At 33.3% G+C, this 12,187-nt stretch overlaps 2 protein-coding genes across 3 annotated transcripts in view; one reads left to right on the top strand and one right to left on the bottom strand.

Annotated features, from left to right (window-relative positions):
• The window catches only part of LOC126743194 (RNA helicase aquarius), a 105,471-nt gene that overhangs the window by 65,811 nt on the left and 27,473 nt on the right, over positions 1-12,187 (top strand). For both annotated transcript variants that reach the window (XM_050450175.1, XM_050450176.1), the window contains 3 exons: positions 1,248-1,527; positions 6,586-6,786; positions 9,684-10,237. In XM_050450175.1, the coding sequence (XP_050306132.1) occupies positions 1,248-1,527; positions 6,586-6,786; positions 9,684-10,237 (1,035 nt within the window). The remainder of the gene's footprint in view (positions 1-1,247; positions 1,528-6,585; positions 6,787-9,683; positions 10,238-12,187) is intronic.
• LOC126743203 (replication stress response regulator SDE2) overlaps positions 1,375-12,187 on the bottom strand; it is a 41,505-nt gene continuing 30,692 nt past the window's right edge. Inside the window, exon 4 of the mRNA XM_050450187.1 lies at positions 1,375-1,512. The gene's annotated coding sequence lies outside the window, so the exon portion shown is untranslated. The remainder of the gene's footprint in view (positions 1,513-12,187) is intronic.

Below are 12,187 nucleotides of genomic sequence, written 5' to 3'. Positions count from 1 at the left end.
TTCAACTTTACAGGAGAAAGTTTATTTCACCCCCTAAACTATGCACCTTTCAATTCACCTGGTAGATACTTTTGCTTACTAAAATCGTCTGTCAATTTTTTCCATAATTATCAATAAACAAACTAAATTGTATTAAATTTTGAAGCTTACAGAAGTAAGTTTTTTTATCTTATTTATTTGACATTTAAAAAAATAAAAGGGCTAATGGCGTGCAGGGCTGATGCCTGCCAGGTCATTGTTGTTGGCCTTGGTGTACTATGACTCATCATTCCACAAATTTCTAGCCTTACAGGAAGACCGTTAGTCGAAGGGTTCACTAGCTCTCCTAACATAGATAAACCTCAGTAAGTATTAAAATTTTAATATTACTTATGCGTTTCCTGCTCTATTAGGCCATCTTGAGGGCGCTACAATGGATATGAATAGTGCAAATTAAAATTATTAAATTGTTCGTATCTTTTTAAAATAATACGAACTAAAATTGACTAGAAGTTAAAAGTACATATCACATTTATGTATCTTTATCTCAATTTAATAATTTGCTGAGGATGGGAATGGAATGATGTTTTTCGGGTTTAATTTGACAAACTAAAGGAGAACAACACTATTTGCAGGCGATCCAATCCTTATGAAGAAAATGAAACGATGATATAGAAAAAGGGGGGAAAATTGAAGTCAAAATTAAATTGATACACACTAAATTCGACCTCCATGAACCTAGTTATGATATTCTCTCAAATTGTGAAACTACATCCGGAATTTAGATGTTATTATATTGTGCTTGTAATTTCGAATTTTTTTAGATTAATACCTGATTAAATAACTGTCCAAATGTCATTTATAATTAGTTAGATTTACTGTAGTACAATACAATATTTTAAAAAATCACTAACAAGTTGCCAACAAGGGCATGTTCTGCGTTTCTTTCGTTTATTACTAAATACTTAGTTATGATGAATTATCAACTTTTGGCAAATAAACGTATTATTATTATTATTATTACTATATTCAGTTAATAAATATTGTAAACAATTAATCAACAACCAATACTAAGCAATAATTTAATTATAATAACATTTAAGTGTCTTCAATTCTTGGTTGTCAAGCGATACAATCGAAGATTCGTTAGATAGTGCAACATATTATAGTCATTATGGATTTTTTGTTTTATCTAAGAATTCCATCTCAGCCATTTATTTTAATAAGCTTTAACTTAATTTACCTCACTCTAACCTCGACATTTACAGAAATATGATACCGTTTACGCCGACCCAAACCGAAGCAATAAAGTCCGGAATGCAACCGGGTCTAACTCTGGTCGTCGGTCCGCCCGGTACCGGAAAAACCGACGTTGCCGTCCAAATAATCTCGAACCTCTACCACAACTTCCCGAATCAGAGAACGCTGATCGTGACCCACTCGAATCAGGCGCTGAATCAGTTGTTCGATAAAATCGTCAAGCTGGACATCGACGAGAGACACCTGTTGAGGCTGGGACACGGCGAGGAGGCCCTAGAAACGGAAAAGGTGAGTCATTTAAATTGAAATGCACACATTCTAAACGTGTTTTGTTCATTTTTTAAAATTTTGAGATATATAGATGGCGTTACAATCTATTTTGGTCGTTTAGCATATTCCATAGCACAGGGACAATCTAACTGCATTTTGTTCTACTTCAATTTAACATTCAATAAAAACTAGACAAACTAAGTGTATTTCGTCCAGAGGCGGGAGACATACTAATCAAATTTTCGAGGACAAAACCAAAGTTTACTGAATAAAATACAAGTTGCTTCACTCGGCGAAAAACCTTTTATCTTTCGATGTCAAAGGCAGGCCGCCGAGCTCCTAGCCGACGGGGAACTAGCAAAAAATGTAAAGGGGAAGTCTGGTAAAAGGTACCTATTATTTTACGAGTTTCGTCTAATTCGAACTGTAGGGGAAGACGGAGCACGATTTTATAATAACTTTATTATCTGGAATAAAATTATTATGTAATGTACCTACTTGGGAAAAATATGTAAATTGATAATACTATAAATTATTTGTTTTTATAACCACCAAACTAAATAAATTTTACATTATCAAAGTTTACCTAATTCAAGAACTAAATGGTTAAATTTTTTTTGTTAATAATTAGGTACTTAGGTATCTTATTATAGGTTGTTTTGGTACGACTGGTTTCATTAGGATTTATTTTTAAATCAAAGTCAAAAGTTTGTGTGAGAAAATGCATATATTACTGTTACTTAACTTAATAACTAAAGATAGACATAACTATTAAGTAATGACATGTTTGAATTTTAAATGATTGATTACTCCTTTTTTTGACGTTTTTGTTAATTTTTCAGACTAATAATAGCATTACCAAAGACATTATAAGTAATAAACGTAATGTTTCATTCATAACCAGCCCAATAATGTGGAATTTTATTGTTTTAAAATTAGTAGTGAGAGAGAAAAGGATGGAGAAAGGATTGTGTAGTGTACAAATAATTTTCTATATCAATACGTGTTGTTTTCGTCGCTCTTGTGGTGCAATTTTAAATAGAGGCTAAAATGTCATTACATAATTAATTAACCGTAATATTTTTCATGTGACGACGCTGGTGGTAAAAATACTAAAGTCTTTTGCTGTTTAAACATAAACAAATAAACTTACCGATGAAATTTGGATTTTAATGCTCTACTCTCTTTACTACACAAGAATGCACCATGATCGTTTATTTTGGCATTAATTTTCTCCAAAAAAAGTACGAAAACAACAAAAAACTGATAAAACACACTCTAAACACAAAATACACCCTTAGACTCAATAATTTAAAGCGTTTTTGTTTTAATTCCTTGGCAACATCGCTCGAGATTCATTCATTCATAATTTTTGACAGAACTCGAAAAATAGTAAAACGTGCGTAAGACTGTAGCGCAACGTTGCCGAAGTGACTAAATTTTTTAATGCTCCAAGATATTTTTGTTTGGACTGCTGCTTTTATTAAAATTTTTGCTTTTAAATTAAGTCGATTTTTCTATGAATTTTATTAATATTCGATTAGTTTTTTTTCATTATAAGCTCAGTTATGTTTCCGACTCAAATAACCTTTAAAAGGTATTACATTTTTTAATACTTAAAAAGCGGATAAATAGCTCTGGCAAAAGTGCAATATTGTAAAAGAAGGACAAAACAATGCAGTCTCTTAAGCTGGATTTATACAGACAAATAAAGTAAAATAAGAAATAAAATAAAAATAAAATAAGAGTTAAATGTACAAAAGTTCCATAACGCATTTACATAGCAAAATAATATAATAAAATAAGAAGTTGACCAAAATCCAACTTTCATATTTTATTCATATTTCATTCATATTTTATTTTATGTGAAAACGAAACTGCGCACGTTATTTTGGTCACAACACACCCTCTCAAGACAGAGAGGTACTATAACCTGGCATATAATTGGTTACCCTTATTTCTTATTTATTATTTTAATTGCCTATTTTTGTGAAACGTTGAAGAGTGGACTTTGACGACAAACGGATGACATTTTTTTATTGGGTTTTGGTCCAACAAGGTATAAACTCATAGCAAATTGTTTATATTCATTTGTGTACCTGCTTCCCAGAGGAGACTTGTTCAGAAAAGATAGCTGACTCTTAAGGAATGCACAAGAATCTGCTGGGTAGTTGTCATCTAGGAATTTTTGAACATCGTCCAAAGTAACTCCTACTTCCAGGGATCTTTTTGCGTGAGAGCCTTCCTTTTCCAGAGTTTTAATTTCTTTTCTTAATTGAATTTTTCTTGGAGTTATTGCCGAAATCTTCATTGACGTTTGACAGAACTTATCTTAAAAGTAAAATTTATTTTAGATATACGATACCTGTTTTAATACAAATAATCAAAATTTAACTCAAAACAAGATCAAAATAATTTAAAAAAATTTAAGGTAATGTTTTTTGGAATGTATTGAACTTTACAAACTGAAATAATAAAATCTAACAAAAAATATAGATTTTTTTACTCAGGAGCTAAAAAACTATTATAGGGGTAGCGTCGTATTCATTATTAAATTACTAGGTTTTTCTTAATTTTTATGGTACTTTAAGTAAAACATTTGAGTATAGTGCAAGTGTAATTGTTTTGCATATTATAAAAAAGTTCACAGTGCCGATTCTTTCACTTACCTGTATTATTACATACATCCGTCTGGACAGAAACATTAACCTGCATCGGAGTGTCAGTTTTCACGGAAACGTCACTGAATTCCTTCCTTAATGTGTGACTTGCAATGATGTTAGAATTATCTGTGCCTGGAAAAATAGTACGTAAATTTGTAAATAATTCTGATTTCCCTACATACCAAAAAATTGCAAATATTAAAAGGTACCTTCTATTATACATATTGCCATTATAAGTGCACAAATTAGAAGAAAACATAAAACATACTTGTCGATGCTCTGGTCAGGAACAATGTAGGAATTGCGTCGGGTCTAAGACGTTGATTTGAAGGGGACATAAAACTGCTCTCCGCAAAACGCAAACTACAGATATTAACCCTTTTATAACATTGTTTCGGAGTAAGATCGGCATATCTATGTTCGCCAGTAAATCCAAAAATACCTTTCCAGAGTTGGCACCTATAATCCATTTTTTATATTAATTTAAAAAAAGAAACAGGAACCAGATCATAAAGTAACTAGGAATGCAATCATGAATTTAATAAACAACTAATTCCAATGTACTTACCTATTTTTATTTTTCGGACATCTAAAAAACATTAAACCACTTCCACGCTTTGTAAAACAACTGTCTACCGAACAATAAGTCGACATTTTAATATAATAGATTATAATAATTTGCCAGTCCACCCGGTACAACTAGTAATAAAACGCTCGCACATCAAAACGATTTAAACTCTACTCACTGTGTAACCCAACAGATTCGATTGTAGGAGCGTCGCCCGGCAAATGAAGTGAGGGGCGGTGAATAGGTAATTCGGCGCGTGGAGCCGAGTGAAGCAACTTGTATTTTATTCAGTAAACTTTGACAAAACGCTGTTTGTTCGTCTTTACGGTATGGCTACGTACATTTTAAAATCAGTATTCGCAAAAGGTTAGCATTGCGTTGTTGTTGGTGAACAATTAAAATACTTTTGAGTTAAATATCTCTTGAGTGAAAATGAACGAAGCAGAGCATATTATGGGTGATGTAAATAGAGGTACCAGAAAAGGACAGAAAAACAGAACCAGTAAATAACGTCGAACAGAGATAAGGTGATTAAAGAAATGTGTTTTAGCCTGGTAAGATACATAGATGTTTTTGTCATTAGGTATTCAGATCCTGATCTAGAATTAGCAAATTTTGACCTGAAGTGCCAACAAAAATTTAAATTCATGGAACTATCATCGTTGTTTGATGTAAAAACATAATTTCAACTCAGAGAAAAATAAAAATGGACAAGGTGAAAAATTGGCCAAAATGATGGATGTCAAAAATATCTGGAGGAAAAAATGGAAATTTTCTTGATTTTTTTCAAATAATTTTACAATGGCACCTAATAAAGTAATTGTTTAGGTTTGGAATAAGAACAAGAGTTCCTGTATATCAAAAACTGTTTTTGTCTATTTTTAACTGTGGACAAACAAGGCTTCATAATATTGCTAAGAAAAAATTGCCGGAACGGACATTAAAGACAGGTGCGGTGGAAATATGCGTTCCAAAAAATAGGTTTTAAAAGTGGAAATGTTACAAAATTTATCAAATCACTAAATGACCAAGAGAGCCACTATAATAAAAGTAAAATAACTGAAAGATATAAGTAAGTGTGTAAGTAAGTCACTAAAAGAAAGAAAAAATTATGTCAAAAACCTGAAATAACATTAAAAAATGTGTTTAAAAATCTGGAAAAACTATTCAAAATTCGTGAATAAAAACTTATCCAAAGTTCTGGTTTATTTAAACCTGAAAGGCAAAAAAAATTTTTTTGCAAAACGCACTGAAATATACACTGATTTAAATGGATGAAAGTAATTTTTTAATTATTCACAGACACACCGGGTCAATTTCTATGCCTTCCTGGCATTATAAATTATTTTCCAACTCTTATACAGGGTTATCCAAATTAAGTGTCCACCATTGGTAACTTTCTTATTAATCAGTTAAAACATCAAATTTTAAACCAAAAAGTTTTCAGTGACTTTTCTCCTAGGTTACAAATTAATGAAGTTTGACACCCAAACGGAAACGATAAAAAAACACCATTCTTGAGCACGTTTTTCAACTGCTCGAACTGTCTCTAAATATGGTCCTACCATCCATTTGGATTATATTTTCCTTAACTATAAAGCGTCGACGTTATCGTACCCTCGCTTGTAAATTTGGTTCTTTAAGTAACCCCCCCACAAGAAATAATCAAGTGGGGTTAGATCTGGCGATCTGGGAGGCCACTGGATGTGGCCGTATGTCCATCATCCACTAATCATTACAAGTAGTTACTAAGAAAATGATAAGTACCTCGCCATCTTCCTGAAAATGCACTTCACTATAACTTAGGGCCTTCAAAGTTGTTTTTATTTTTTTTTTTTATTATAGGACTTCAGCAGGTACGGCAGGGTGAATTATGTGTTAGCCAAGAGGATCGATCTGCTCAACGAGGTGCAAAAGCTGCAAGAGTCCTTAAACGTCGAGGGGGATCAGGCTTACACCTGCGAAACCGCCGGTTATTTTTATTTGTATCAGATATTGTCCAGGTGGGAGCACTTTTTGAGTATCGTCAAGCCTAAGTCCGGAAAGGTAGGTGTATTTTTTATTTTTTTGTCAAAAGGGTGCGGAAAGACGCCTCTTTCCGCACGCTTTTGTCAACAATAACGTGTACATGACTACAAAGCAACGTCATGCAAAGGAAGATCTAGCTAGGTCCCATAGGATACATCTATTTTTCTTCTCTAGATAATATAAAAAAATTACATAATTAACATATTTGAGTTCGGTGACTTTTCTGGTCTAGAAAAGCGGTTGCAGATAAGTCGCATGGATATTGAGATGTATGCCTCAAAAACGCCTTTTTAGGTCCAATATTTAAGGAGTTAAATAGTGTTTTCTTCATGCAATTGTTGCTCGCCAATCCGTGATAACTCAAAAACTATTTAAAGCATCTCAATCACGTTTTCACTCAAAGTTGAAGCAATTCTTAATGAACATTTTCATATATGAAGAATTTTTGTAGCTCAAGAATTGCCTGAGCTAGACTCAGATTTATGAGGAGTGGACCAACACACTTTTGAGCATAACTGAAAAACTATTTTTAAGAAATTTTGATTATTTTTTTAATAGATTGTTAAATAGAGATTCCTCAGGATGGATTTCGTGTAGGAAACACCTTTTTAGGTGCAAGATTTAATAAATTAAAGCAATTTCAGATAAGTAGCATTTTTTCCATAAAATTTTAACTTCTATCCATGATAACTCAAAAACTATTTGAGGCATCTCAATCACGTTTTCACTCAAAGTTGAAGCAATTCTTAATGAACATTTTCATATATGAAGAATTTTTGTAGCTCAAGAATTGCCTGAGCTAGACTCAGTTTTATGAGGAGTGGACCTAACGGGCAAAAATGATTGAAAATTTATCATATGAACACAATTTTAGGTATAATTTAAAAACCCTTTGACGAATTTCGATATTTTTTTAATAGGATGTACAAAATAGCGTGCAAAAATATATAGTATATTAATCTATATATTATTGAAATATTTAGATTTTTTAGAAGAACAAAACGCCGAGCATATTTTTCCATACAGTTTCTATAATCTTTGTCAAATTTCAATAGAGCATTGGAAATAAACCCAAAAAGGTCCTTATTTAAATTGTTTGCACTTCTTCGGATTCTTTCCTTTAAATCCTCCAAATGTTTACTTCTTTCTTTATAAACTTAATTTCTTAGATACCTCCATAGAAGACTTCTAACGGAGCCAGATCAGGGCTATTTGGAGGCCAGTTAATAGATTTTTCAATCCACTTATTAAAACGATTATTTAAGAAAAAATCTTACTGGTATATTCTCTATGCAAAATTTCCTCTAATAAACCTTCAAATACATAGAGAGATATGTATCTATTTCTAGTTAAAGATACTTGAAATATAAAGTGTCCTATTATTCGATTTCTAAGGATACCACACTGCACATTTATTATTAACGATGAACGTCATAGTACCGGAGGTTTGGTTAAACAATATTTTCATTTTTATTCTCTAAAATATAAAAATGTATTATTCCAATATACAAGATGTTCCATTTAAAAAATACCATCTTTGTATTTAATATTAGCTTTGCGGTACCCTTGTATTATATTATGGAACATTTCCTGACGATATTCATTATAACAACCCTATGCACGGATTCTTGAGGATGCAGTTCATGTATGAAATACCTTTTTAGGTGCAAGATTTTATGAGTTAGGGCATTTTTAATTAAGTACCATTTTTTAAATTAAATTTTAACTTCTATCCATGATAACTCAAAAACTATTTGAGGCATCTCAATGAGGTTTTCACTCAAAGGTAACACGATTCTCAATGAACAATTTCATATATAAAGAATTTTTGTAGCTCAACAATGCCCCGAGCTACATCCATATTTACAAGTGATGTTCATGCAGTCAAAATTTGACAAAAATCTAAATGTTTGAAGAAGTTACGTCACAATTTTATCTATAAAACTTTCGTATGAAAGTCCATAAGTTTCTTCGTCAAAAGGGGCCTTACATATTGCTTTAAACACGACCGTTGTGGAGTTATTGAGCGGTTTTTCAATGGATTGAACCAACCTTAATAATGTCAAATGCTTTACGAAAATCTGAATACGTTTTGAACCTCCATGAGAAATAGAGCACATTTTGCTTGAACTGTATTGAATTTTAAGTGACATTTATAGCGAAAACTCTGCTTAGTATCAGGGTTTTTACTTAATTTTAAATAGTCCAATTAGTTGGCTAGATTTTCAAATTTGAAGTGCGTAGTAATGACTTTCAGGGTGAAAGTCATTATTTTTGGACAACACTGCCGAAAACTGTGTATGCACTTTAAATTTTTGACTGGACTTTATTTAGCCATAAACAACTTTTGTAGACAATACTTTTCAGAGTATTATGCTTCTTATTTTATGAACCTAGTCCAATTAGTTCTCAAGATATTTGACTTTGAAATGAGTGTTCACTTTGAAAGCCAGCAGACTATTTTTGGACACCACTGCTGAAAACTGTGTATATACTTTACATTTTTGCTTGGACTTTATTTAGCCGTAAACAACATTTGTAGCCAATACTTTTCCGAGTATTATGCTTCTTATTTTATGAACCTAGTCCAATTAGTTCTCAAGATATTTGACTTTGAAATGAGTGTTCACTTTGAAAGCCAGCAGACAATATTTTTGGACACCACTGCTGAAAACTGTGTATATACTTTACATTTTTGCTTGGACTTTATTTAGCCGTAAACAACATTTGTAGCCAATACTTTTCCGAGTATTATGCTTCTTATTTTCTAAACCTAGTCCAATTAGTTCTCAAGATATTTGACTTTAAAAATGAGTGTTTACCTTGAAAACCAGATACTATTTGTGGACACCACTGGACTTATGTAAGAGTAACTTATGTAAAAAAAAATCCAAATTCTACGCATCTCTTTTTAGCCAATCCCTCCCGAACAAATCTCGAGCGAGTTCCCGTTCCACAAGTTCTTCGATAACGCCCCCCAGCCCTTATTCCAAGGGCGCACCTACGAGGAAGACTTAGAAGTGGCCGAAAGTTGCTTCAGGTACATCGAGCACATCTTCAAAGAACTGGAGGAGTTCCGGGCGTTCGAACTGTTACGCTCCGGCCTGGATCGCTCCAAATATCTCCTGGTGAAAGAGGCGAAAATCATCGCGATGACTTGCACCCACGCCGCCCTAAAACGCAAAGAACTGGTCGAAATCGGCTTCAAATACGACAACATCTTGATGGAAGAGTCCGCCCAGATATTGGAGATCGAAACGTTTATCCCGTTACTGTTACAGAACCCGCAGGACGGTTACAACCGATTGAAACGTTGGATTATGATCGGGGATCATCATCAGTTACCGCCGGTGATTAAGAACATGGCGTTCCAGAAGTATTCGAATATGGAACAGAGTTTGTTTACCAGGTTGGTGAGATTGGGGGTGCCCACGGTGGATTTGGACGGACAGGGACGTGCCAGGCCCAGGTAAACGAGTTTTGCCTAAATAAGAACTTTTTATTTTATTTGTTTATTTGGTGACCATATAACGGGCTATAAGCCCAAACGGGGACCCACATCATTTTTTCGAAAAGTTGTTAGTTCTTCTGGTATTTAACATTTTTTTGATTTTATCAAATTTCTTTGATTTTTTTTTAATATAAACAATAATATCTCCGTTATTCTTACCACCACATGAAATTTAGTAACATCTGAAAGAGAAAATGCTTTTGCTTTAGTACTATTAGAACAAGCATTACACTGCACAACAAATCGAAGGTTATTTTATGTTGACTGAAATATTTTTATTGTTGTTTACTAATTCGAGGCATCTGATTTCGAATCTGTCGTCAGTTTTACTCTAACAGCTCGAGTTGTTTAGATATAGCTACGTTCTTCTCATTTATCTTTATTTTTGGTTTTTTATCTATTATAGTCGCGTTTTAGATAAATTATTGTAATTTTCATCATGACTTCGCTAAGAAGGGTCTGCATTAACGATCCGAATTGTTTTTGTTATATTTGTGGTGAATATGTTTTTCAAAAATTTCGATTGAATATGTCAGACTTTGTGAAACGAGCGTATTTAGAGTGTTTTGGTTTTCCTTTGGAAACAGATAACAAGTGCTGGGTGCCCAATATTATGTGCAAAATTTGTGTTGAAGAATTACGTTTATGGGCCACTAAGAAGAGACTCTCTTTTAAATTCCAATCCCCAATGATTTGGCGTGAACCTTTAAATCATCACGATGACTGCTAGTTTTACGTTGTTAATATAAAAGGAATCAACAAGACGAACCGCTCCAAATGGATTTACCCCACATCAACATCAGCTGTGAGGCCTGTAAGGAGCTCAAAAGATACATCTTTACCATTACCATCTACATCTACAGAAAGTTCTGATGAATTGAATGAACTGAGTAGCATGAGCGATGACGAGTTTGTTCCAGAAAATCTCTTTGAACCAAAAGCATTCGATCAAAGTGCACTTGATGATTTAATGAGAGACCTTGGACTATCCAAAACTTCGTCTGAATTATTGGCCTCCAGATTAAAAGAGAGAAATCTTTTAACTAAAGAAACTAAATTTTCTTATTACCGCACTCGAGAAAAAGACTTACTTCCCTTTTTCGCTGAGGAGGATAATTTTGTATTTTGTACTAATATTTCTGGTTTAATGACTGCCATGGGCTTGCAGAAATATGAACCAATCGATTGGCGTTTATTTATTGACTCGTCAAAACGGAGTTTGAAGTGTGTACTATTGCACAACGGAAATAAACTAGGCTCCATACCAATAGCACATTCAACTAAAGTTAAGGAAGAATACCCCACAATAGCACTGGTCATGAACAAAATCAAATATAACTATCATAAATGGGTGATTTGCGTTGATCTTAAGATGGTGAACTTCCTTTTAGGACAACAAGGAGGCTACACTAAATATCCTTGTTTTATGTGTTTATAGGATAGTAGAGCAAAATCAGAACATTGGTCAAAAAAAGAATGGCCCTCTAGGGAAGCCCTACTTCCAGGTAGTCTTAATGTTATAAATGAACCTCTAGTGCCACGAGATCGTATCATATTGCCACCCCTGCACATTAAACTAGGTTTAACGAAGCAATATGTTAAGGCATTAAATAAAGATGGTGAATGTTTCAAATATATTTCAAGAAAATTTCCAAGTCTAAGTTCAGAAAAACTCAAGGCAGGTATATTTGATGGTCCACAAATTCGCAAGTTGGTAAACGATCCTAATTTCACCAGCTCAATGTCAGAAATTGAGAAGAATGCATGGGATTCCTTTGTTTGGGTTATCCAAAATTTCTTAGGTAATAGGAAGGGTGATGATTACATTGCGCACGTCGAAGAGATGTTGTCACACTTCCAGCGACTTGGATGTAACATGAGCAGCAAAGTGGACTTCCTACACAGCCA

Source organism: Anthonomus grandis, chromosome 12, assembly GCF_022605725.1.
Source record: "Anthonomus grandis grandis chromosome 12, icAntGran1.3, whole genome shotgun sequence".
In the NCBI taxonomy this organism is placed as follows: domain Eukaryota; kingdom Metazoa; phylum Arthropoda; class Insecta; order Coleoptera; family Curculionidae; genus Anthonomus; species Anthonomus grandis.
Note: the sequence above shows the minus strand (reverse complement) of the source record. Positions and strands in the feature narration are given on the sequence as shown.